Source organism: Ceratotherium simum, chromosome 13 (genome assembly GCF_057802395.1).
Source record: "Ceratotherium simum simum isolate JZ-2026a chromosome 13, ASM5780239v1, whole genome shotgun sequence".
NCBI lineage: Eukaryota > Metazoa > Chordata > Mammalia > Perissodactyla > Rhinocerotidae > Ceratotherium > Ceratotherium simum.
In genome coordinates, this window is record NC_141912.1 from 38,528,175 (window position 1) to 38,552,646 (window position 24,472).

General features: G+C 42.8%; 1 protein-coding gene across 5 annotated transcripts in view; it reads left to right on the forward strand.

Annotated features, from left to right (window-relative positions):
• The first annotated feature begins 11,635 nt into the window (after positions 1-11,635).
• Positions 11,636-24,472, forward strand: part of RNF8 (ring finger protein 8) — a 37,242-nt gene continuing 24,405 nt past the window's right edge. For 3 of the 5 annotated variants that reach the window (XM_004424191.3, XM_087438538.1, XM_087438536.1), the window contains exons 1-2: positions 11,636-11,829; positions 20,963-21,091. In XM_004424191.3, coding sequence (XP_004424248.1) covers positions 11,719-11,829; positions 20,963-21,091 — 240 coding nt within the window. In that variant the 5' untranslated portion in view covers positions 11,636-11,718. Of the gene's footprint in view, positions 11,830-17,876; positions 17,970-20,962; positions 21,092-24,472 lie in introns of those variants that run through there. The other 2 variants (XM_087438535.1, XM_087438537.1) reach the window with 2 other exon arrangements.

Sequence of the window (24,472 nt, forward strand, 5' to 3'; positions counted from 1 at the left end):
CATATTTTAAAGAACTTAAGAGGAGACGTTTACCTCCTTTATTCCTTATGTTCCAAGTTTCCTTCTGATATTGTTATTTCCATTCAACCTGAAAAACTTGAGCATTTCTCTTAGATCAGGTGTGCTAACGATTCTCTTAGTTTTCTTTCATCTGTGAATTGTCTTTATTTTGCCTTCATTCCTGTATATATTTTCTCTGGATATAGTTATTTTCTTTCAGCACTTTAAAGATTTTGTTCCACTGTCTTCTTGCTCCCACGGTTTCTGATGAGAAATCCACAGTCTGAAATCATTCTATATTTAATTCATCATTTTTCTCAGACTGCTTTTTTAAAAAAATTGTGGCAAAATGTACATAACAAAATTTGCCACCTTAGTCATTTTTAAGTGTACAGTTCAGTAGTGTTAAGTACATTCACATTGTTGTGTGACCATTACCACCATCCATCTCCAGAACTCTTTTCTTATTGCAAAACTGAAACTCTGTACCCATTAAACAATAGCTCCCTATTTCCCCCCTCACCTCAGCCCCTGACAACCACCATTCTGCTTTCTGTCTCTATGAATTTGACCACTCTAGGTACCTCATATAAGAGGAACAATACAGTATTTGTCTTTTGTGACTGGCTTATTTCATTTAGCATAATGTCCTCAAGGTTCATCCATGTTGTAGCATATATCAGAATTTCCTTCCTTTTTTAAAGCTGAATAATATCCCATCATATATATACACCATATTTTGTTTTTCCATTCGCCTGTCAATGGTCAGTTGGCTTACTTCCATTTTTTGGCTATTGTGAATGATGCTACTGTGAACATGGGTATATAAAAATCTCTTTGAGACTCTACTTTCTTTTTTTTTTTTTTTTTTGTGAGGAAGATCAGCCCTGAGCTAACATCCATGCTAATCCTCCTCTTTTTGCTGAGGAAGACTGGCTCTGAGCTAACATCTATTGCCAGTCCTCCTCCATTTCCCCCCAAAGCCCCAGTAGATAGTTGTATGTCATAGTTGCACATCCTTCTAGTTGCTGTATGTGGGACGCGGCCTCAGCATGGCCGGAGAAGCGGTGCGTCGGTGCGTGCCCGGGATCCGAACCCGGGCCGCCAGTAGCGGAGCGCGCGCACTTAACTGCTAATCCATGGGGCCTGCCCTGAGACTCTACTTTCATTTCCTTTGGATATAACATGCAGAAGTGGAACTGCTAGATCATATGGTAATGCTATTTTTAGTATTCTGAGGAACCACCGTATTGTTTCTCAGACTGCTTTAAGATTCTTTTCTTTGAGTTTCAGAAGTTTGATTATACGTTTTAGTGTGGGTTGTTTTCTTTTTTGTTTTTTGGAGTGTTTTTGTTTTTTTTTTTTTTTGCATTTATCCTGTTTGGGGTTCACTGAGTTTCTTGAATCTATAATTTTATGTCTTTCACCAAATTTGAGCAGCTTTCAGCTATTATGTCTTCAAATTTATATTTTTTTCTGCACCAATCTCATACTCCTCCCTTGGGACTCCAATGACATGAATGTTGGACCCACAGTCCCTAAGACTCTGTTCATTATTTTTTCAGTCTTTTTTTTTCTTCCTGTTCTTCAGATTAGATACTTTCTCTTCACCTATATTCAAGTTCATTGACTCCTTTTCTGTCAGCATCATTCTACTATTAAGCCCATACAGTGAATTTTTATTTCAGATATTGTAGTTTTTGATTCTAACATTTCTGTTTGGTTCTTTTTATAGTTTCTCTGCTGAGAACTTCTATCTGTCCCTTAATTTCAAATGTGTTTACTTTTACCTTATGGAACATAGTTATAATACCTATTTTAAGTCTTTCTCTGCTGAGAACTTCTATCTGTCCCTTAATTTCAAATGTGTTTACTTTTACCTTATGGAACATAGTTATAATACCTATTTTAAGTCTTTGTCTGACAGTTCCAACATCTCGGTCATCTAGGGGTTGGCATCTTTTGAACATCTTTTTCTCATAAAAATTGACCACATTTTCCTAGCTCTTTGTATGTTAAGTAATTTTGGGTTGTATCCTGGACATTTTGAATATTACGTGTGAGACTCTAAGTCTTATTAAAATCCTCTAGAGCAGGGGTCAGCAAGCTATAGCCTGTGGGCCAAATCCACCCCTCCTCCTGTTTTTATAAGTAAAGTTTTATTGGACCACAGCCATGCCTATTCATTTACACGTTGTCTATGGCTGCTTTGGCACTACAGCAGCAGAGTTGCGTAGTTGAGATAGACCATGTGGCCCACAAAGCCTAAAATATTTACTGTCTGGCCCTTAATGAAAAAAGTTTGCTGACCCCTGCTCTAGAAAATGTTGATTTTGTTTTGTTTTAGCAGGCAGTCAATCTAGTTAGGTTCAAACCGCAAGTTCTGTGGGCCATCGTTCCAATGTCATTTCAAAGCAAAGGCTTTGCTCTGCTGCTCTGGGTTTGTTTTGACCATGCAAAACTTGTGCCAGTTCATGTACAGGATTAGAGGATCCCCTTCTCTAACTGGCTTCTCTCTGGGATTCCCCCATACGCTCTGGCTCACAGGTGCTGTTTCCTAGTCAATTAGCCAGAATGACAGCATTTCTCTTGAAATTTCAGCTGCCCATACACTGCTCCACAATTGAGGCCTGCCCTTGGGACAGGTCCAAGAGAGAGAAAAAAATTTTAATTGTAATTCCTCCCACTCTAGTTCGCAGCGACCTTTTTCCAAAGTCATCTGGTCAGGGAGATGGGGTTTGTGACATAATAAGAAATATATATTTGGTCTCTTCCCCCAGTTCCTGACACAGAGTTTTTAAAACCTTTGGAATTTCCTGAGTGATAGGGGTGTTGGGAGCATCTTTTGTTCTAACACTTGGTCTTTGACCCTGGTTTCTGACAGAGAACTCCTAAATCCCTTGGAATTTCCTGAGTGATAGGAGCATCTTTTGTTCTAATGAAGTGACTCTTGGTAGGCTCCTGGATAGCTTCAGAATGGGGGCTGGATACCAGGACACCAAGCCATGATTAGAAGCTTGGAACTTTCAGCCCCACTCCCCATCCTCTGGGGTGTGGACAGGGGCTGGGAATTGAGTTAATAATCAATTATGCTTATCTGATGAAGTCTCCATAAAAAACACCCTTACTGAAGAGGTTCAGAGAGCTTCCGGGTTGGTGAACACATCCACATGCCGGGAGAGTGGTGTACCCCAATTCCACAGGGAAAGAAGCTCCTGCACTCAGGACCCTTCCAGACCTCACTCTATGTACCTCTTCATCTGTAAACATAAGTAAGTGTTTCCCTGAGTTCTGGAGCCGTTATAGCAAACTATCAAACCTGAGGAAGGGGTTATGGGAACCCCTAATTTGTAGCCAATTGGTCAGAAGTACAGGTGACAACCTGGGACTTGCAACTGGCATCTGAAGTGGGGGCAGTCTTGTGGGACTGAGCCCTTAACCTGTGGGGTCTGCACTAACTCCAGGTAGTTAGTGTCAGAATTGAATTGTAGGACACCCAGTTAGCGTCTGGAGAGTTGGAGAATTGGTTGGTGTGGAACAAAACCCCACACATTTGGTTTCAGAAGTGTTGTGAGTAGAGTTGTTTTCTTTTAGGTTTCTCCCAGAATTTGTGCTGCCTCTGCTGCTGTGAAGCCCTGCACTGGGGCCTACTCACAGGTCAAAGCTATGAGAGAAAGGAGGAAAAATTTTTGAGAAACTCACTCCATACAGATAGCTTCTTCAAGCTGTGACTCCTCTCCCTAATTTGCCTGCTTGTTTACTTTTCAGAGTTCTCAGGTAGTTGTATTTTGTCCAGAATTTTTAGTTGTAATTAGTGGCAGAGAGAGGCTGCAGTGGGTTTACTCCATGTTGTCTAGCACCAGACATCCTCCAAACATTTTTGACCACAACCTACAGTAAAAAACACATTTTACATTGAGCCCAGTACAGACACACAGACACACACACAAATATGAGCAACATTTCACAAACGATACTTACCCTCACTATGTGTGATGGCCTCTGACTTGTTCTATTATATTCCTTTTTTTTTTTTCCTTTGGTGAGGAAGATTGGCTCTGAGCTAACATCTGTGCCCATCTTCCTCCATTTTGTATATGGGACGCTGCTGTAGCGTGGCTTGATGAGGGGTGTGTAGGTCCACACCCAAGATTCCAACCTGCAAACCCTGGGCCACCGAAGCAGAGTATGTGTGTTTAACCACTACGCCACCGGCCTGGCCCCCTATATTCCTTTTTTTTTTTAAATGTTGGTCAAGATTCATTACTGAATGTTAACCTGAGTTTGAAAAAAACAGCTCTAAACATTACGACTGAAATGGGAGAGTTAATGCTGCTACTAGCTGAAATAAACTTAGGCACATTTCAACAAATCCTGAATAATAAATACCAGAGCTGATAGTGCAATAAATCTGTGAGTCAAAAAATGTAATGAGAATTGTATTATAACCTTGGATAGTAGAACTCAGGGTTCTCCATGTGAGAAACACCCACTCTCCCTTTCTTCAGCCTTGGCAAAGGTGACTCAAGTTAGGAATTTTTGTGATTTTTGTAGTCCCAAAATAGCCAACTCAGAGTGATATGATTCCATTGTAAGTCACCCCGAGCCTAATTTTATATTAGGTGCTTGACACCATGTATTACTTGCAAAATAAATAGCCTGAAGCCGACTGCAGTGAGAGGAAAACAAGGCAGTAATTACTGGTGCTGATTCCCACTGCCTTCTTTTCCTTCCTCTTGCCTATCTCTTTCTTTCCTCCTTTCTCCTCCCCCTCGTTAATAAAATCAGGTGGGTAATAAATATTTGAATGGATACTGATCCTTGGCAAGTTCAAAGATGTGCATGCTTAAAGAAACAGCCAGGGCCGCAAACAAAAAGGAACAGGTGATTTCCTGCAGTACTAATTTCAAGCACCTCCAGAACAGCCATCTTAATTACTGATTACAGATAACCTTCAGAATATAATAAACTCGATGACTCATTATAAGTACTTCCAAAATATAAAGAACGTGATTAAAGCTATCAGAAATATCTTATGACTCTATACTTGAAATCCTACGTTTACATAAAATAGCACTTAATACAAAAGCTGTCGAGAGCAGATGGTCCCTTTTTCCCTCCTCACCCACTTCTGGTTTTCTAAAACATTTCCCTTTCAAAAATAAGAGACATCTTTCCCTGATTCCTTCAGCATAGAGTCTTACATTTGGGGATGTGTGGAGAAGAGATGGTGGTAGAACAAATGAGTAAAAGAAAAGGTGGGAGTGCATGAGAATGTGGAGCCATCAGCTCCACCTCCCCACTGCTGCCACAGACACGCACACACACGCTGGATCACCCCATCTGGAATTTTACCTCCACCCAGTCACCTTGAATTCCTTCAAGTCTAGGGATGCCATCTGTGTACTCACTGCCCACCCCACCCCAAAAATGATGAAATGCAGCAGTCTGTTGAAAAGTAGGCCTGTGATCTCAAGGTTAGAGAGTACTTAAGGAGAAACACAGGACTTCACTTGAGGTGCTACATCAAGACCCCTTTCTTCTCTGCTCAGTCTTTTGAAAACATAATGAAAAAGTTCCTCCTCACCCTTATTGAACCCCACATAGGGGAACCACACTTCAAATCAATTGGCAGAGCTGTGCCCCCAAAGTGGATCAACGCTTGCTCACAGAAGGAATTATTTGGGTTAGACATTTTTAAAAAACTCGTCTTGCTTGGAGAGGGGTAATGCAAGAGTCTAAAATTGATCGAAGAGATTTCTACTTGATAACTTCACCAATTTAAAGAGGAGAAAACATCTTGTTTTCATGTCTCTCAGACAAGAGAACATGGAAAAGGCATAGGGAGATAGAGTTTATACCTGTTAGAGGTCGCTTCTGCAGAAGCTGGCACTCCATTCTTCTACAACAGTAGCTAACAGTTTTGAGGGACTTACTGTGTACCAATCATAACTATTTTACAGGAATTAACCAAATTAATCCTCATAACAATCTTATAAGTTAAATGCTATCCTTATCACCTTGATCTTACAAATGGGGAAACTGAGGCTTGGAGACAGGTCAAGTAACTTGCTCAAAGTCTCATATCTAGTAAGTAGCGGAGCTGGGATTTGAGTCCAGGCAACCTGGCTCCAGACTCCACGCACCTCATTACCATGCAGCAGTAGTCTCTAGTTTACCACTGAATTAAGTAAGGGCTGGCCTCACACAAAAGCCACAGAGTTAGCAAAACATGGTCACTTGTACTCCATCCTGTTACCTCACCTCTATTCAGGGAGGTTAAAAGAAAGGAAGTGGGAGAGAAGGAGAGAAAGAGAAAGCTCTAGCATCATCATCATTTTAATTCATTTACTTGATTTCTAAGGTTTGCCTGAGACAGCTCACTGTCCACCAAAATTCATGCTTCCCTTTCCATAGTATAGAGTTGTTTGTGGGAACTGGCTGATCAACCAGGGACTACGTTTCCCAACCTTACTTGGATCTAGGTGGGGTCGTGTGACCAGTTCTCTCCAATAAAATGTGAGCAGAAGGAATATGTGTCACTTTTGGGACAAGACAGTTAAGAAGCAGGTGTGCCTTCTCCATTCTCTCTTTCCCTGTTTTGCTTTCTGGATGCAGAGGACCCCAAGCCCTGAAAAATAGAGAAGCCACAGGATGAAAGTAGTCCAAGTTCCTGAATGACTTAGTGGAAGGCTGTCCACCGACCAGGAACACTGCACTGAACAATTATGTGAGTAAGGAATAAACTTCTATTGTGGTAAACCACTGGAATTTGGGGTTTGTGTGTTACAGCAGCCAGCATTACTCTAATATATAAAGCTCACAATCAACAACTGTCCAAGAGCTCCTCTGCCACGCCGTTCCTGTTCCAGTTTTGTATTGCTGCATAACAGAACACCCCAAAACTAAGGGGCTTAACACAACCATTGCATTATTTTCACAGACTCTGTGGGTCAGGAACTCAGATGGGGCACAACAGAGATGACAATTCAGGGATCACTATTCCATGATGTCTGGGGCCTCAGCTGGAAAGACTCAAAGGCTGGGGGTGACTCATGGTCAGGGGGCTGGTATCATCTAGGGGCACCTTCATTCCCACGTCTGGCAGTTGATGCTGGATGTCAGTTGGGACCTCAGTTGGAGCTGTTGGCCAGAATTCTGTATGTGGCCTCTTCCTGTGTTCTCTCCACTTCCTCATGGTGACTGGGTTCCAAGAGCAGCCCAAAAAGGCCAGGTGGAAGCTATCACCTTTTATGGCATAGCATCACTTCTACTGGAATCACATGCCCACCTAGATGCAAGGGGAGGAAATAAAGACACCATCTCGCAACATGAGGGGTGTCAGTGTCACACTGTAAGAGCATGTGGGATGGGCGAGCTTGCTGTAATCATCTTGGAAAATAATCTGCCACACTTCCTTTCCGTATTTCTGTCCTCCCTTTCCCTTTCTTCTTCTTGTCCTGTGCTTCCTCCTCTTCTTGTTGTTTTCCTCTCCCACTCCCTAAGCCTCTCCATTGTCAACTCTTTCTAACATTCCTCAGCTCTGTTCAGTTAACATTAATTGAGCACATGTAATGAGCCAGGTGTCAAATCCACAGATCTAGATAACACCCTACTTCCTTTTCTGCATCCTGCTCTTTCTCCTCAATTTTTCCCTCTTGAGATGGATATAAGGCAAGGTTTCTTAACCTTACTGCTATTGACATTTTGGACTGGATATTTCTTGTTGCAGGGGCTGTCTTGTGATTTGTAGCATCTCTGGTTTCTCACTAGATGCCAGCAGCACCCCTGCCCCTGTCATAACAATCAAAAATGTCCCCAGACATTGCCAAATGTCCTCTGGGGGGCAAATCACCCCCAGTTGAGAACCACTGATATGAAGGAATATAAAGGGGAGGTGGAGTTAATAAAGTCTCCATATCTTAGAAGGCAGTGTCTCCAAACTGTTTTGATCGTGCACTCTTAGCAACAAAACAAAGTCTAAGCATACAGCCCAATATATGCATATTTATTTATTCATATAAAGTCTATGCATATCCTCTATGTTGTTCTTTTATTTGAGTATAAAATATTCACAAAAGTGGACATTTTTAAACGAATGGAATTAAAACCTACTTAGACATCCTGATATATTCTTCCACAAGCAAATGGGTCATCTTGGGTGCTCCCTGGGGTATGGCCATTCCACCTTACAGACCACTGCTAGACTCTAATGAGTGCAGCGTTTGGGGCTCTATAGAGAGATCCAGGCTCACAGCTCTGGCTTCAGTTTCCTGCACTGCCATTTACTAGTTGAGCTTCATTCATTCATTCATTCATTCATTCAATAAAAATGTCAGGAATACAGTGGAAATTAAGACACACCCTCAAGAAGCTCATGGTAAGGAGATTCTTGAGTAAACCACTACACATGTATGCTGGAAATGACGATTAAGTAAATGGATGGCGATAGTGGGAGCCAGGTTTCTCACTTAGTAATGGAAAGTTACAGATAAGCAAGGGGGGAATGACTAGAATGGTCCAGGTGCCAGGTGGTAATGCATTAGAGTTGTAAGACATCAGTATGCACATGTTTAGCTTACAGATAGAGATAGACAAGTATGTATATGTATGTATACATGTGTTGTTACATACATACATACAATATATATGCATACATACATAAATATTCATAGATATATAGATATAGAGGGGTTAGTAATCACATATATATTTACTTGCTCTGTCATCTAAGAGAGCCTAGAAGCAACAACATTCCAGTGGCAACGAGCACACCTAGTACCCAGATGTTGGTTTCTAATGTTCAATAAAACACAATGATGGAGGGCCAGCCCCGTGGCTTGGTGGTTAAGTGCACGCGCTCCGATGCTGGTGGCCCGGGTTCGGATCCCAGGCGCGCACCGAGGCACCACTTCTCCGTCCATCCTGAGGCCGAATCCCACATACAGCAACTAGAAGGATGTGCAGCTATGACATACAACTATCTACTGGGGCTTTGGGGGGAAAAAATAAATAAATAAAAAATCTTAAAAAAAAAAAAAAAAAAACCACAATGATGGGAGTAATGTGGCCAAAGTAGGAGTAATTTGAGTAACAAAGTGGTTTTGGATTATAACCCAAAGTATCAAGTAAGTATCCATGAGTCCATACTGATATAAATAAATGACTCAATAAATAAATGGGGGAGAAGAGACAAATATCCTGTGCAGAAGAATTTCAAATAACTTACACAGATACCCTACCCTTAAGGAAGTGGAGCATAACTCCCCACTCCTTAAGTGTGGGCTGTGCATAGTGACTTCCTTCCAAGGAGTACAGTATGGAAACGGGGGGGAAAGAGTAACTTTACACTCCCTCAGCCAGGTGATCAAGATTACCATCAACAGTGATAATTCATGTTGATAGCATGTACCTTTAATATGATATGATGAGAATGGCATTTTACCTCTGTGGTCTTCCTCCCCAAAACCTACAGCCCCAGCCTAATCATGAGAAAAACATCAGAGACATCCCAATTGAGGGCCATTCTACAAAATACCTGGCCAGTACTCCTCAAAACTATCAAGGTCATCAAAAACAAGGAAAGTCTGAGAAACTTCACAGCCAAGAAAAGCCTAAGGAGACATGCCAAGTAAATGTCAGGATGGCCTCTAGGCACACTTGCTGTTCCTGGGACAGAATGCTAAGGTGAGGTACAGGCACCCACAGACACCCATCCAAAGCTTAGGGAAGCGTATGCATGAGTGTGCAGTTACAGCTCCCACCAATTTTCCTGACCCTCTTTGACATCACAGGCCAAAATTCTTGATCTGGCAGTGCCACGCAGATAAGACGCTCCTGGCTGGGCTTGCAACCAAGGTTAAGAAATTAGGTTCTGGGCTGGCCCGGTGGCGCAAGCGGTTAAGTGCGCGCACTCCGCTGCGGTGGCCCAGAGTTCCCCGGTTCGGATCCCGGGCGCGCACCGATGCACCGCTTTTCAAGTCATGCTGTGGCGACGTCCCATATAAAGTAGAGGAAGATGGGCATGGATCTTCCTCAGCAAAAAAAGAGGAGGATTGGCAGATGTTAGCTCAGGGCAGATCTTCCTCACAAAAAAAAAAAAAAAAAAGAAAAGAAATTAGGTTCTGAAAACAGACCTGAATTAGCATCCTACTCCACCACTTAATTTGTTACTTTGGGAAGATTACTAAACCTCTCTGTGCCTCTTCTGATCATCCCTAAAGTAGGAATTATAATCGTAACCACTATCATCCTATTGTTTGTGAGGAGCAAATAAGATAAAGTATGTAGGGTGCTTGGCTTAGTACTTGGCACTTAGCTCTCAATAAATGTTAGCCATTTACTTTTGCACTGTGTTTGATTCATTTAGTATATATATCTTCTTCTGACAGAATTTAAGAAAATCGTTAACCAGGTATTGGAAAATCGAAAAGCATTGAGTTATCAAAGAGGTATTCATTACAGGGAGCAGCTACCACACTGCACTGGCGAATCAAAAGGAAAGAGTTTGAGGTTTTTTTCTTTTTTGTTTTTTAAAATTAACAGCTTGGGCCGGCCCTGTGGCTTGGTGGTTAAGTGCGCGCACTGCAATGCTGGTGGCCCAGGTTCGGACCCCGGGTGCGCATTGAGGCACCACTTCTCCGTCCATCCTGAGGCCGAGTCCCACATACAGCAACTAGAAGGATGTGCAGCTATGACATACAACTATCTACTGGGGCTTTGGGGGGAAAAAATAAAATAAATAAAATCTTTAAAATTAACAGCTTTATTGAGGGTAATTTACATACCATAAAACTCATCCACCGGAAGTGTACGTATGCTTCAGTGACTTTTTTTTTTTAATAATCTTATTTATTTATTTTTTCCCCCAAAGCCCAGTAGATAGTTGTATGTCATAGCTGCACATCCTTCTAGTTGCTGTATGTGGGACACAGCCTCAGCATGGCCGGAGAAGCAGTGGGTCGGTGGGCGTCCGGGATCCGAACCTGGGCCACTAGCACCGGAGTGCACGCACTTAACCTCTAAGCCACAGGGCCGGGCCGCTTCAGTGACTTTTTAGTAAACATACACAATTGTGCAATCATCACCACAATCCAGTTTTACAACATTTCTATCACCTCCCAAAACTCAAGCCTATTTGCATTCAAACCCAGCTCCCACACATAACCACAGGTAACTGTGCTTTCTGTTTCGATAGATTTGCCTAGTATATTTTTAAAAATTCGTTAGTAAAAGGAGGTCGTGCAAAATAGATGCTATGTAGGAGCAGACTTAGATTTAAAAATTATCACAAATTTAAAGTTGTTTAAAAGTTATAGTTTTAAATATCCTGGAAATCGTCATAAAGCAAAATTTAAAAAAAGAGAAAAAGGGAGAAGTTCTAGTTTGGGGCAGCTAGGACTGGGGTGATGGTTCTCGAGAGGGTGTGACCAGAGTTTTAGAATGCCTTGGGCGACCCCGGCCACACCTGGGGCTAGGTGCCTCCACACCTGCGCTGCCAGCCGCGGCTTCCTCTCGCGCAGGCGCAGTGACTCCGCGTGCTGGCCTGAAGCCAGCAGGGCGCGGAGCCCGAGCGAGTGTTCGCATCGATCGCGGCGAGCGCGTAGCGATTGCTTCTGTCTGTTGTTAGGTATGGCGCCCGCGAGGAAGCGTAGAGGCGGCGGGAACCTGGGTCGGGGTCTCGCTCTGTGTTGACCACGACCCAGGGCCGAGTGGGCTATGGGGGAGCCCGGTTCCTTGGTTACGGGAGACCGCGCCGGTGGCCGGAGCTGGTGTTTGCGGCGGGTGGGGATGAACGCCGAGTGGCTGCTGCTGGAGGATGGAAACGAGGTGAGGGGGAGGGGTCTTCCCGAGGCGAGGGAAGGGGGTTGGAGGAGGCAGGGGCCGGAGGGGGCCAAGGCGTCGGCGGGAGGGGTGAATGGAAAAGAGGAGGTGGGAGCGGGGAAGAGGAGAGAGACGTGAAGGGTGGGTCCTGGGGGAGAGAAGGGAGAAGGGGGTTCTGGTGTGAGCGGTTGGTGGCTCCGAGGTGGGAGGTGGGGGTGGGGGTGGGGGGAGGAGCAGGGACCGCGGAGGAGAAAAGATGGCCCCTTTGAGGGAGGCCTGGGCCCGCGGCGCGAGCAGGGCAGGGGGCCGGGCTGCGGGGAGGAGCCTGGTAGAGGGGCAGAGCGAGTTGAGGTGGGCGTAGAGGATGTGAGGACCAGCTGGGGTTTCGAGGGGAAGGAGGCGGCTGGGTTGGGGAGGGGACCGGACAGCCCGTGTTTGGGTCGCTCGGAGCCCTGCGGTGTCCTCCACGGGCGGCGGACCTGTGAGGCAGAGATGTCCCAACTTCCCGGAGAGTCGCGAACCGCCCAGGGGCCGAGGGCTGCGGAGCCGGAAGGACTGCCGAGAGCGTGAACTTATCGAGTTTGTTTTGAAAACGATTGCGAGTTTCGGGTCACGTCCCTTAAAATACTCTGACTTTGTTGTAAAAATCTCTCTTCCTTTCCAACACTTGAGGAAAATGGACGCTTTAGGGTGGCCACATTTGTCCTGTGAGTCTGGGTACTGGGTACCGCCGAGTGGTACCCCCTGGGTGGGGTCGGGAGTAGGGATTTAGAAATACAAGCGTCTCTTCTCCAGAGGCTGCTTATATTGTTTTCTAATGTCATAAATGCAAAATACTTTAAAAAAATTTTTTTTAAAGAGGAAAGGTGAGGCACCGTTCCAGTTGGAGGCCCTAGGACTGGAGTGGTGGTTCTAGAGGGGGTTATGGAAGAGGAGGCAGAAAATTAAGAGTGCAGTCAGCTTGAGAAGGAGAGCTGGATCAGGGACCAGCTTGTGGTAACTGAGAACCATTTGGGTTTTGGAAATAATTTGTATGACAGATAAAGAAGTCTTTTGATTATTATGTATGTTTAATTAGATTTATCCTGTAAACTATACAGTCTCAATTCAGTCTCCCAGATATTTATGGAGTACTTACATTGTTTGGCGTGCTATAAGAGAGCCAAATAATAATGACTTTTGCCGTCAAAGAGTTTGTCGCCTGAATGGGGAAAGAGGATTTTATACAGTGAGGCAGTCTGAGAACGTCCAGGCAGGCTGTACGATCAAGTGCCAAGACGTGGATTACTTAGTACTATCCTAGAGGAGGGGTTTCTCAAGTCAGAGGAGGGATTCGCGTCCAGCCTTAAATGTTGCTAGATTAGGGGGTTATAAAGGGTTACTTGTATGCTGTGATTTGAAGAACACCAGGAAAACACCTCTGCCCCTAAATCTCTCTTCTATCCAGGTGTCATTGCCTAAAAGTCCACATTAGGTTTTCATTCTTTTAGCTTGAACATTGATCTTTTTCTGCACAACCCCTTCCAAAAGCATATACCTTTGGGAAGTTTAACAAGTTGAAGATACTAACACCTGAGTAATAGCTATACAGGCATACCTCAGAGATATTGCCGCTTCGGTTCCAGGCCACTGCAATAAAGCGAGTCACAAACTTTTTGGTTTCCCAGTGCATATAAAAGTTATGTTTACACTATACTGTAGTCTGTTAAGTGTGAAATAGCATTATGTCTATAAAAACAACACATACCTTAATTAAAAAATACTTTGTTGCTAAAAAATGCTAACCATCATCTGAGCCTTCAGAGAATCATAATCTTTTTGCTGGGGGGGACTTGCTTTGATGTTAATGACTGATCAGGAGGGTGGTTGCTGAAGGTTGGAGTGGCTGTGGCAATTTTTTTTTCTTTTTGTTTTTCACTTTTAACAACTTTTGTTATTTGTGAGGAAGATCAGCCCTGAGCTAACATCCATGCTAATCCTCCTCTTTTTGCTGAGGAAGATCGGCTCTGAGCTAACATCTATTGCCAATCCGCCTCCTTTTTTTTTTTTCCCCCAAAGCCCCAGTAGATAGTTGCATGTCATAGTTGCACATCCTTCTAGTTGCTGTATGTGGGATGTGGCCTCAGCGTGGCCGGAGAAGCGGTGCGTCGGTGCGCGCCTGGGATCCGAACCTGGGCCGCCAGCAGCGGAGCGCGCGCACTTAACTGCTAAGCCACGGGGCCAGCCCTTAACAACTTTTTATTTTGGAATAATTTCAGACTTACAGAATGGTTGCATGAAAAATACAAAGACCTCCCAATACCCTTTCTTTAGATTCCCAAAATGTGAAATTTTACCACTTTTGCTTTATCATTCTCTCTCTCTATATATACATGTATGTAAATTTATTTTTTCCTGAACTATTTGAGAGTAAAATGCAGATATGATGCTCTTTTACTCCTAAATACTTTATTAGGTGTTTCCTAAAACAAAGACATTCTCTTACATAACAATAGCACAATAATAAGATCAAAAAATAGCGTTGATACAATAATACTATCTAACCTAGAGACTTTGTTCAGATATTATCAGTTGTCTCAATAATGTCCTTAATAACGAGAGGAAGAAAATTATTTTTCTGGTTCAGGATCACCCATTGCATTTAGCTGACAAGACTCTAGTTTCTTTTTTTTCAAAATTATTTTATTGAGGTCGTAATGGTTTATAACATTGTGTAATTTCAGGTATACTTTATTATATATCAGTTTCTGTATAGACTACATCGTGCTCACCACCAATAGTCTAGTTTTTATCCGTCACCATACATATGAGCAATTTCTTAAAATAAGACAGCAATGAAGTTTGCTACATTCATTGACTCTTGAAAGAACGATTTCTCTGTAGCATGCGATACGTAGCATATTTTGATGCTGTTTCATAGCATTTTACTCACAGTAGAACTTCTTTCAAAATTAGAGTCAGTCCTCTCATACCCTGCTGCTGCTTTATCAACTAAGTTTATGTAATATTCTAAATCCTTTGTTGTCATTTCAACAGTCCTCACAGCATCTTTAACAGGAATAGAATCCATCTCAAGAAACCACTTTTTTGTTCATCCATAAGAAGCAACTCCTATTCCATTAAAGTTATGTCATGAGATTGCAGTAATTCAGTTATATCTTCAGGCTTTATTTCTAATTCTAGTTCTCTTGCTCACATCTGCAGTTACTTCCTCCACTGAGGTCTTGAACCTCTCAAAGTCATCCATGAGGGTTGGAATCAACTTCTTCCCAACCCGTTAATTTTGATAGTTTGACCTCTTCCCATGAATCACGAATATTCTTAATGACATCTGCAATGGTGAATCCCTTCCAGAAGGTTTTCAGTTTACTTTGCCCAGATCCAAGAGAGGAATCACTGTCTATGGCAGCTATAGCCTTGCGGAATGTATTTCTTAAATAATAAGGCTTGAAAGTCGAAATGACTCCTTGATCCATGGGCTGCAGAATGAATGTGTGTTAGCAGGCATGAAAACAACATTAATCTTGTTGTACATCCCCATCAGAGCTCTTGGGTGACCAGGTGCATTGTCAATGAGCAGTAATATTTTGAAAGGAATCTTTTTTTTCTGAGCACTAGGTCTCGATAGTGGGCTTAAAATATTCAGTAAACCATGTTGAAAACAGATGTGCTGTCACCAGGCTTTGTTTTCCATTTGTAGAGCACAGGCAGAGTAGATTTAGCATAATTCTTAAGGGCTCTAGGATTTTCAGAATGGTAAATGAGCATTGGCTTCACCTTAAAGTCACCAGCTGCGTTAGCCCCTAACAAGAGAGTCAGCGTGTCCTTTGAAGCTTTGAAGCCAGGCATTGACTTCTCCACTCTAGCTGTGAAAGCCATGGGTGGCATTTTCTTCAAATATAAGGCTGTTTTGCCTACACTGAAAATCTCTTGTTTACTGTAGCCATCTTTGTTAATGATCTTAGCTGGATGGTCTGGATAACTTGCTGCAGCCTCTGCATCGGCACTTGCTGCTTTACCTTGCACTTTATGTTATGGAGACAGCTTCTTTCCTTAAGCCTCATGAACTAACCTCTGGTAGCTTCAGACTTTTCTTCTGCAGCTTCCTGACCTCTCTCAGCCTTCACAGAATTGAAGCGAGTTAGGGCCTTGCTCTGGATCAGGCTTTGGTTTAAGGGAATGTTGTGGCTGGTTTGATCTTCTATCCAGACCGCTAAAACTTTCTGCATATCAGCAATAAGGCTGTTTGCTTTCTTAGATTTGTGTATTCACCAGAGTAGCACTTTTAATTTCCTTCAAGAACTTTTCCTTTGCATTCACAGCACGGCGCAAGAGGCCCAGCTTTCAGGCTGTCGTGCCTTTTGACATGCCTTCCTCACTAAGCTAAATCATTTCTGACTCGTGATTTTTTATTTTTTATTTTTTTTGTGAGGAAGATCAGCCCTGAGCTAACATCCATGCTAATCCTCCTCTTTTTGCTGAGGAAGACCGGCTCTGAGCTAACATCCACTGCCAATCCTCCTCCCTTTTCTTTTCCCCCCAAAGCCCCAGTAGATAGTTGTATGTCATAGTTGCACGTCCTTCTAGTTGCTGTATGTGGGACGCGGCCTCACCGTGGCCGGAGAAGCAGTGCGTAGGTGTGCGCCCGGGATCCGAACCCGGGCGGCCAGTAGCGGAGCGCGCGCACTTAACCACTAAGCCATGGGGCCGGCCCCTGACTCGTGATTTAAAGTGAGAGACATGGGATTCTTCCATTCACTTGAACACTTAGAGGCCATTGTGGGGTTATTAATTGGTCTAATTTCAATATTGCTGTGTCTCAGGGAATAGGGAGGCCCAAGGTGAGGGAGAGAGACAGGGAACAGCTGGTCGGTAGAGCAGTCAGAACACACACACTTATTGATCATTTGCCATCTTATATGGATGCAGTTCATGGCGCCCCCAAACAATTACATTAGTAACATCAAAGATCACTGACCGCAGATCATCATAACAAATGTAGTAATGAAAAAGTTTGAAATATTATGAGAGTTACCAAAATGTAATACAGACAGGAAGAGAGCAAATGGCTGTTGGAAAAATGGCGCCAGTAGACTTGCTCGATGCAGGGTTGCCACAGACCTTAAATTTGTTAAAAAACAGAGTATCTGAAGCACAGTAAGACAAAGTATGCCTGTACTTTATTTTGTATAGGGTTTGACCTTTCACATAATTACTTAATTTGAGCCCTGCACGTGTACTACAATCCCCCATACAACCCTGGCAGGTACTTAGAGGTCAAGTGTTAACTCATTCTTTCAGATTCAATTGCTGTAGATTAATTTATTACTTTTGAATAGCTTGGTAGCACAGGGAATCTTGGTGGCAGTGGGGACAGAAAGAATTAAAGCACCTGTGGCAAGGGCAAGAGGACTATAAAGTATTCCTCGGTGGATTTTAAACTCTTGGATAATTTTGTGTGGGGCCATGTCTCTGGGGAGAGACCTGTATAAACCAGAATGAATGGTGAAGATAGTAGAAAGACTGGCTTGCCTTGGAGCCCTATGTGAAGGAGAGGCCTACCAGGCCTGGCTGGCTGTGAGGTTGGGTCTTAGGAAGTAGTTGGAGTAGATGAGAGGCCTGAGTCAAAGCCAAGAGATGAAGTCTTATTGTAATGGTCCCCAAACTGTAGTCCACATGCTGGTAAGCACACTATTTTAGGATGTAAGCTGAAACCATTTAATTATAACAGCAGAGTCAGGTCAGTTTCCTGCCTTCCCAGTTCCCCTCACAGTTTCAGACAAAATTTCACAGATAATGTAATAAAGCAAGGTTACTCTCATTTCACTGAAGGGAATACTGTAGTAAATTGTCTCCCTGAATGTGTGTCTTTAAACTTCTTAAACCAATCCAGCAAATTTGCTGGAAAAACAAATTAGGTAAAGATTTATTGCAAATTAGCTGGTTTCCTGGCCTTATAAGTATCTAGGTTTGGGAAAAACCATAGTATCTTCATTTTTCCCTTTTTCTTCTCTTGTGTTTGCTTTTCATGAAACTTTCTGCCCTAAGAGGGTTGGAAAAGGGAAAGGATGATTCTAGAATATTTGCTGGTCACGTGGGAAACAGTAACAGTCGTGGCCAGGAAGAAGAGGATACTGTTAGTGAAGGTGGGTAAAAGCAAGATGATCTTGTAGACCAATAATGTCATTAAGCTCAAAGGCTTGCAAAACTGTTGTGAATGGAAACAACCCAACATGTGAGTTGGCGGTTTGTTGGCACTCAGTCCCCACGGGAAATTTAGTTTTATGTTACAAATGATGGTGGGATATCCAGATAAGCTCATTGCAGACTCTTTAACAGTGGTGTACCAAGGTAAATTCTAGGACCAGACAATGAAGGAAAGGATGAAAAAGTCTTTCCTTTTTTCCTGGATTCAGAGTCTATAGGAGGCAATTTCAGAAAAAGGCACTCATCTGCCTTTTCTGTAGTACTGTAGGCTACTCACAATGGCAATCTGGCTGTCTCCCTTCAAGTATTAAAATGGGATATGCAATACTTCCTTTATTAGAAATAAAGCTACCTAAATGGAAATTCTTACTGAATATCGATGCCAGTTAAATCCTTAAACATTCCATTTTTAAAGGATATATGTATTAATTCAGAGGAACTTCTATAATTAATGGAATTTCTGGAAAACTGTCAACTGAAAAACTTCAGACTCAGGGTGTTGGTGGATGTGGTCACTACAACATTTTAAAGGGGAACAAGTCAGATTGTAAGAGTTCCTGGCTGCTGCTCATAGTTTTCAGTGGTAATGACCCAGTTTCCAACTTCTGACCTAAATAAACACCCATCCTAGAATCTGGGAGCACTCATACGCAAAATCTCTTTTTTCTTCCATTTATTTGCAAATATTTACTGAGCACTGGTGCTGCCAGGTACAGAAATACAGTGGTACACAAGACAGATAAGGGCTCTGCTCATGAAATTTATATTCTAGTAATGGTTCTGGTAAGGGGGAGACAGAAATAAATAGGTAAAACAAGATATTTTTGGATTGTGATATATGCATGCTAATAATGTGAAGGAATATAATGGGTGGGGCCCAGGGAGGGAAGCAGGCAGCAGCTTTAGACCAGGTAATCAGGGTGGGCCTCTGAGGAGCTGAAACTTGAAAGATGAGAAGGAGCCCATGCAAATGTCTGAGAGAAGAGTGATCTAAGCAGAGGGAAGAGGTGAAGTGACCTGAGGCAGTGAGCATGTCTGGTAGCAGTGAGTTTTTCTGGCCGTGGTGTGAGATAGACATTTAGGGCCTATTGGAGAATTTTAAGGAAAGAAGCGAAATGATCTGATTTAAAGTTTTTACATTACCATGCCAGCTGCTAAGTGAAGAATAAAGTTTGGGGGGTTAGCACAGGAGCAAAAACAGCATAACTGGAAGAGGCCAGGCTATTTGGACTAAGGTAGTGGTCATTTGGACTAAGGTAGTGGTCATAGAGATAAGAAGTGAACAGATTTAGGACATATTGAATTACAGCCAGTAGAATTTGCTGATGATTTGAATGGGAGATGAGAGACAGAGAAGAATCAAAGATGGCATCTGGCATCCAGGTGGTTTGATGTAGTGTCAGTTACTGAGATGTGAGTTTGTGGGGAGGAATAGATTGGGGCAAGGAGAGTCGTGATAGTCTTTCAGGGTCTGAGGAAGACAGGCATGATTCTGAAAGATTTTCAAAAGGAGCAAAGGGGGCAACTTTTAGAAAACCACAGATCATTTGGCTTAATGTTCCCAAGTAAAGTTGTGGTATGGGTCATTAAAGAGGTGGCTTATGCACCAAGAAGAATAAGCAGGGAATTCTAAGATCTGGATCTCAGAAGAATTGCATTTCCTTCCTTGACAGGGTTATTATGAATTAGACTGTCCGTCAGGAAAGTACGATAGATGTGAATTGGGGCTTCTTTGCAACCCTTTCCAGTGGCTCTCGTGCTGTCCTTGTGGATCTGATGGAAAATATGGACTCAAGGCAAAGACTTTGGTTGAATTACAACTGGTTGAAGGTGTACCCAGATTGTGTGGTAGAATGTTTATTAGGCTTTCCTGACAGCTTTGCCATTGGCTGTGTCCTGTTTCAATCTTTTATCTGTGTCTTGAATGTAGGTACAGAGGGCATCGTATCAATTTGGTGGGTGACTCAGAGCTGTAAGGGGTATTGAGTATGTCTGATGGCAGATTAAGAATTCAGAAAGGCTTTGACAAGCTCATGTGATAGGCTGAACTAACAAGATGAAATTTAATAGGAATCAGTGTAAGGTCCTGCACTCGAATCCAGATTTACCAACTAGTCAAGTATAGGATAGAAGAGACATGACTTAGCATAGCAATTCTTGGGGAGGGTTAGACCAGGAAATTTAGCCATTCCTAAGCCTGAGGATACATTGGCAGTGCGATAGATCTGCTGTGAAAGGTAATGCAATTTATATGCTCCAGTGATAATATCTAGAACTGGGACAGTGATACTTGGATTCGACTGTGTAACAGAAATTAAGTTTATTTTTCTTAATATGACATCCAGGAATAAAACTAAGCCAGGAGTCTCTTCACAGACCCATTAGAATGGCAAAGAGACTCAGACCTATACCCTGAGAGTTAGGTTGAAGTAACTGGGAACATAGGACCAAGAAAAGAGAAGACTCGGTAGACACTTTATAGCTGTCATGTGGGAAGGGGATTGGAGATTTTTCTGATGGTACCCAGGGCAGAGCCAGGGCCAACGGATGGAATTTTTAGGGAGAAAGATGCCAAGTTAGAGATATTAAAAAATTGGAGGGACTGTCTTGTATAGAGGCTGTCATTCTTGGCAGTGTTTAAGACTAGTGGGTGGGGGTATGTAGAAAGAATTCCTCCGTCTCATGACTTCAGAGTCCTACCAACCCTGACGTTCCGTGATTAACTCCATTCAGCTGTCTCTTGTCACAGCTTCTTTTTCTACCTGATGGCTCCCATGGCAGCTGGAGGAGATAGTGGATGAGCTATTTGGGTTTCACAGGAATCTGGTTTCATAAGTCAGGACATGTGTACACTGCTAGTTGACAAGATTGTAAAGGACCTCCCTTTTCAGCACAATGGCTGATTGTGTCTCTTACATTGTTGTCTTCCTAGGTGACTGTAGGGCGAGGATTTGGTGTCACATACCAACTGGTATCAAAAATCTGCCCTCTGATGATTTCCCGAAACCACTGTGTTTTGAAGCAGAATGCCGAGGGCCAGTGGACAATTATGGACAACAAGGTACAGGAATCCATAGAAGCGTAATGACTTTTATTGAGTTTTTATTTTTAAATTACTTTTTTTTTTTTGCATAGGTGATACATGGTATAAAATTAAAAGATTCAAAAGTATATCTTCTCCCCTAGCCACCCAGTTGTCTTCCCCAGAGACAACTACTTCTGCCTGATACCAGAGATTTGATTATGCCAAAATAATTTCTAATGACTTGAATTGAAGTTAGTTACTTTGAGGGAACACCTGAATTGGGGCAGTAGGTCCTGCTTCAGAAACTGGACTAAGATACTGGGGGAATTGGCTTTTTGTAAGTTGAAGGTCCAGAAACCTTGGGAACCTGAAGAAGATTCTGGAGTACACCTGTGGTTCAGGGCATGAGGAGGAGAGAGGAGCTGAGCTGACTGTACTTAGCTCCTTCCCTTCCCCATTCCTTTCAATCAGAGCAAACCACCTCCCCCCTTTTTTAACTTATTTTACGTATTGGTGTTTGAGGAAGATTTCCTTTGAATAAAGCGATTTTCTGCTTTAAAAAATTTGAAAACCACTTATCTAGTGTGAATACTAAGGCATGTGAAATAGTATATAAAGCCCAGCAATTAGGAAATACATAGGGGCCGGCCCCGTGGCTTAGTGGTTAAGTGCGTGCGCTCCGATACTGGCGGCCCGGGTTCGGATCCCGGGCTCGCACCGACGCACCGCTTCTCCGGCCATGCTGAGGCCGCATCCCACATACAGAAACTAGAAGGATGTGCAACTATGACATACAACTATCTACTGGGGCTTTGGGGGAAAAATAAAAAAAAAAAAAAAAAGGAAATACATAAAGTGCAGATATATAAGCACCCAGGAATACAATGAAAATAGAGGCTATGAGGTAAGAAAAATTCTAATGTAGACAGTTTAGGATTAGAAAGTATAAAATATCTTCAGACACCATTTTACACTGCTCTGGTTGGAAGGATTTTAAAGAGACCCGTTAGAAGGGAGAATATTAAAATGGTTCTGAGACCAATTCCGATGTGTGTTTGAGAGGTTTACCTCCACACCGCCAAGTGATGCTTGGGTGTCCTACAGTTTGACTCAGTACTGACACTGTCTACCTGGAGATAGCATCAGATTCCATAGGCTCAATCTCACAAGACCTCTCCACTTCAGATGCCATTCACCAGTTGCAAGGCTAGATTAACACCTGTGCTTCTGACCAACTGGCTATAGATTGGAGGTTCCCATGACCTCCTCCCCCTTTGGATTCAATTAATTAGCTAGAGCGACTCAGAACTCTGGAAAATATTTACTTATGTTTACCAGTTTATTTATTTTTTAAGATTTTATTTATTTATTTATCTTCCCCCCAAAGCCCCAGTAGATAGTTGTATGTCATAGCTGCACATCCTTCTAGTTGCTGTATGTGGGATGCGGCCTCAGCATGGCCGGAGAAGCGGTGCATCAGTGCGCGCCCGGGATCCGAACCCGGGCCGCCAGCAGTGGAGAGCACGCACTTAACCGCTAAGCCACGGGGCCGGCCCCTGTTTACCAGTTTATTATAAAAGAATATGATAAGGAATACAGATGAACATCCAAATGGAAGAGATGCATAGGGCAAGGTATGTGTGAAGAGGCATGGAACTTTCATGCCCTGTCTGGGTGTACCACTCTCCCGTCACCTCCATGTATTCACCAACCCGGAAGCTCTCTGAACCTGTCCTTTTGGGTTTTTATAGAGGCTTCATTACATAGCTATGATTCATTAAATCATTGGCCATTGATCATTGGTGATCAGTTCAACCTCTAGCCCCTCTCCCCTCCCAGGACGTCGAAGGGTGGGACTGAAAGTTCCAGCTCTCCAGTCACAAGGTTGGTTCCCTTGGCAACCTGCCCTCATCCTTACTTAGGTGACCTGGGGCATTCTGAAAGTCACCTCATTAACATAACAAAAGACACCTTTATCTCTCACCACTTAGGAAATTCCAAGGGTTTTAGAATCTCTGTCCCAGAAATGGGAATGAAGACCAAATATATATTTCTTACTATAATTCGTAGTATCACAGGTATCCTGCATGCTGCCCAGCAGCCTCATTCTGCATGCATAAAAATGCTAGATTTAAGCTGTTCGAGAAAGTACCTTCCTGCGTGGATTAAGTTAGGTTGGCACTGTGTTGAAGGAGAGGCTATAAATGCTAAGTAAATTGGTTCAGCACTTTTAGCAAGGCCTTATGAGTAGAATTGAAATTGGCACTGAAAAGGAGACCTTAGAGATGATCTAGTTTAACCTCTTCTGGGGACAGATGAATCTGAGGCCCAGAGAGAAACTGACTTGCCCAAAGCCTTCTACATAACTGACTGGTTGAGTGAGTGAATGAGCCAGGGCTCAAATGCAAATAAGTCTCTCTGCTATGCTCTGTTGTCAAATACCAGTAAAGGACACAAGCAATTTGCTATACTGGTTGCATAATTAAAAAAAAAAATTAATTATGTGAATTTAAGACATTGCTGCAAGGTTTTAAAGCCCCTGCAATAGCTTATATCAGACCACCTTATGAAAAGATGTTTTCCTTGTTAGAGTTGGCTATCTGAGAAATGGGGTTACAGTATTATAGAGGTGAGTTCTCTGCTGCTTGTTTCCTTGGTTATGTGAGGTACAGACTTGCTCCATTTATGGGAGAGCAGATTTTGAGAGGTTGGGAAGCCACTAGCTGACTGATTTTAGTGTTCCTTGAATGTCAACCTCAGGGACACAGAGGCAGCCTGTGTTAGCAACAGATCATGGCTGTGCTCCCAGGCCACTCTCCAGTGTTTGCTTTGTACCGTTTCTTCTAGGGTTGCTGTTATCATGACACTCCTCTCTGAGGTCTCAGACCAATAATATAGAGGAAAGTTACGCTCCTGATTCTTCCAAGTCTTTTCTGTGCAAGCGATGTAAGCCATTTAGCTTTGATTCAGTTTGTGAGGTAACTCTGATTTTTGAGAGAAGCTGTGACTAGGGTGTTTTGATGTAGCAACTATTCTTATAGGTAAAAGCCCCTCCTCTCCCCTTTTTTCCTTAACAGATGCTCTTTTTCTTTCTGGTTTCTTTCTGGCATGATGCCTTGGCAGCCTTCTGCTGTTGAAGGATTTGGATTTCAGGTGCAGGATATTATTGTTATGGTCATATTTGAAGTCATTTGCCAAGTCTCTTTCAAGAGGTAGATATTTCTAATAATTCAAAACTCAGAACTCCATTCTCTCCTCATGAAATGGTCTCATGTGCTGGAATAGCCAGAAAGTGAAAGCTTAAGTACAGATCCAAAAATTGCAACAAATGGATTTTGGTTTAAAGTTGGCTTTAAAAAAATAATAACATCGGAGGACTTCTAACTCTGCACACAAAATATGAGGATAGTTGTAGCT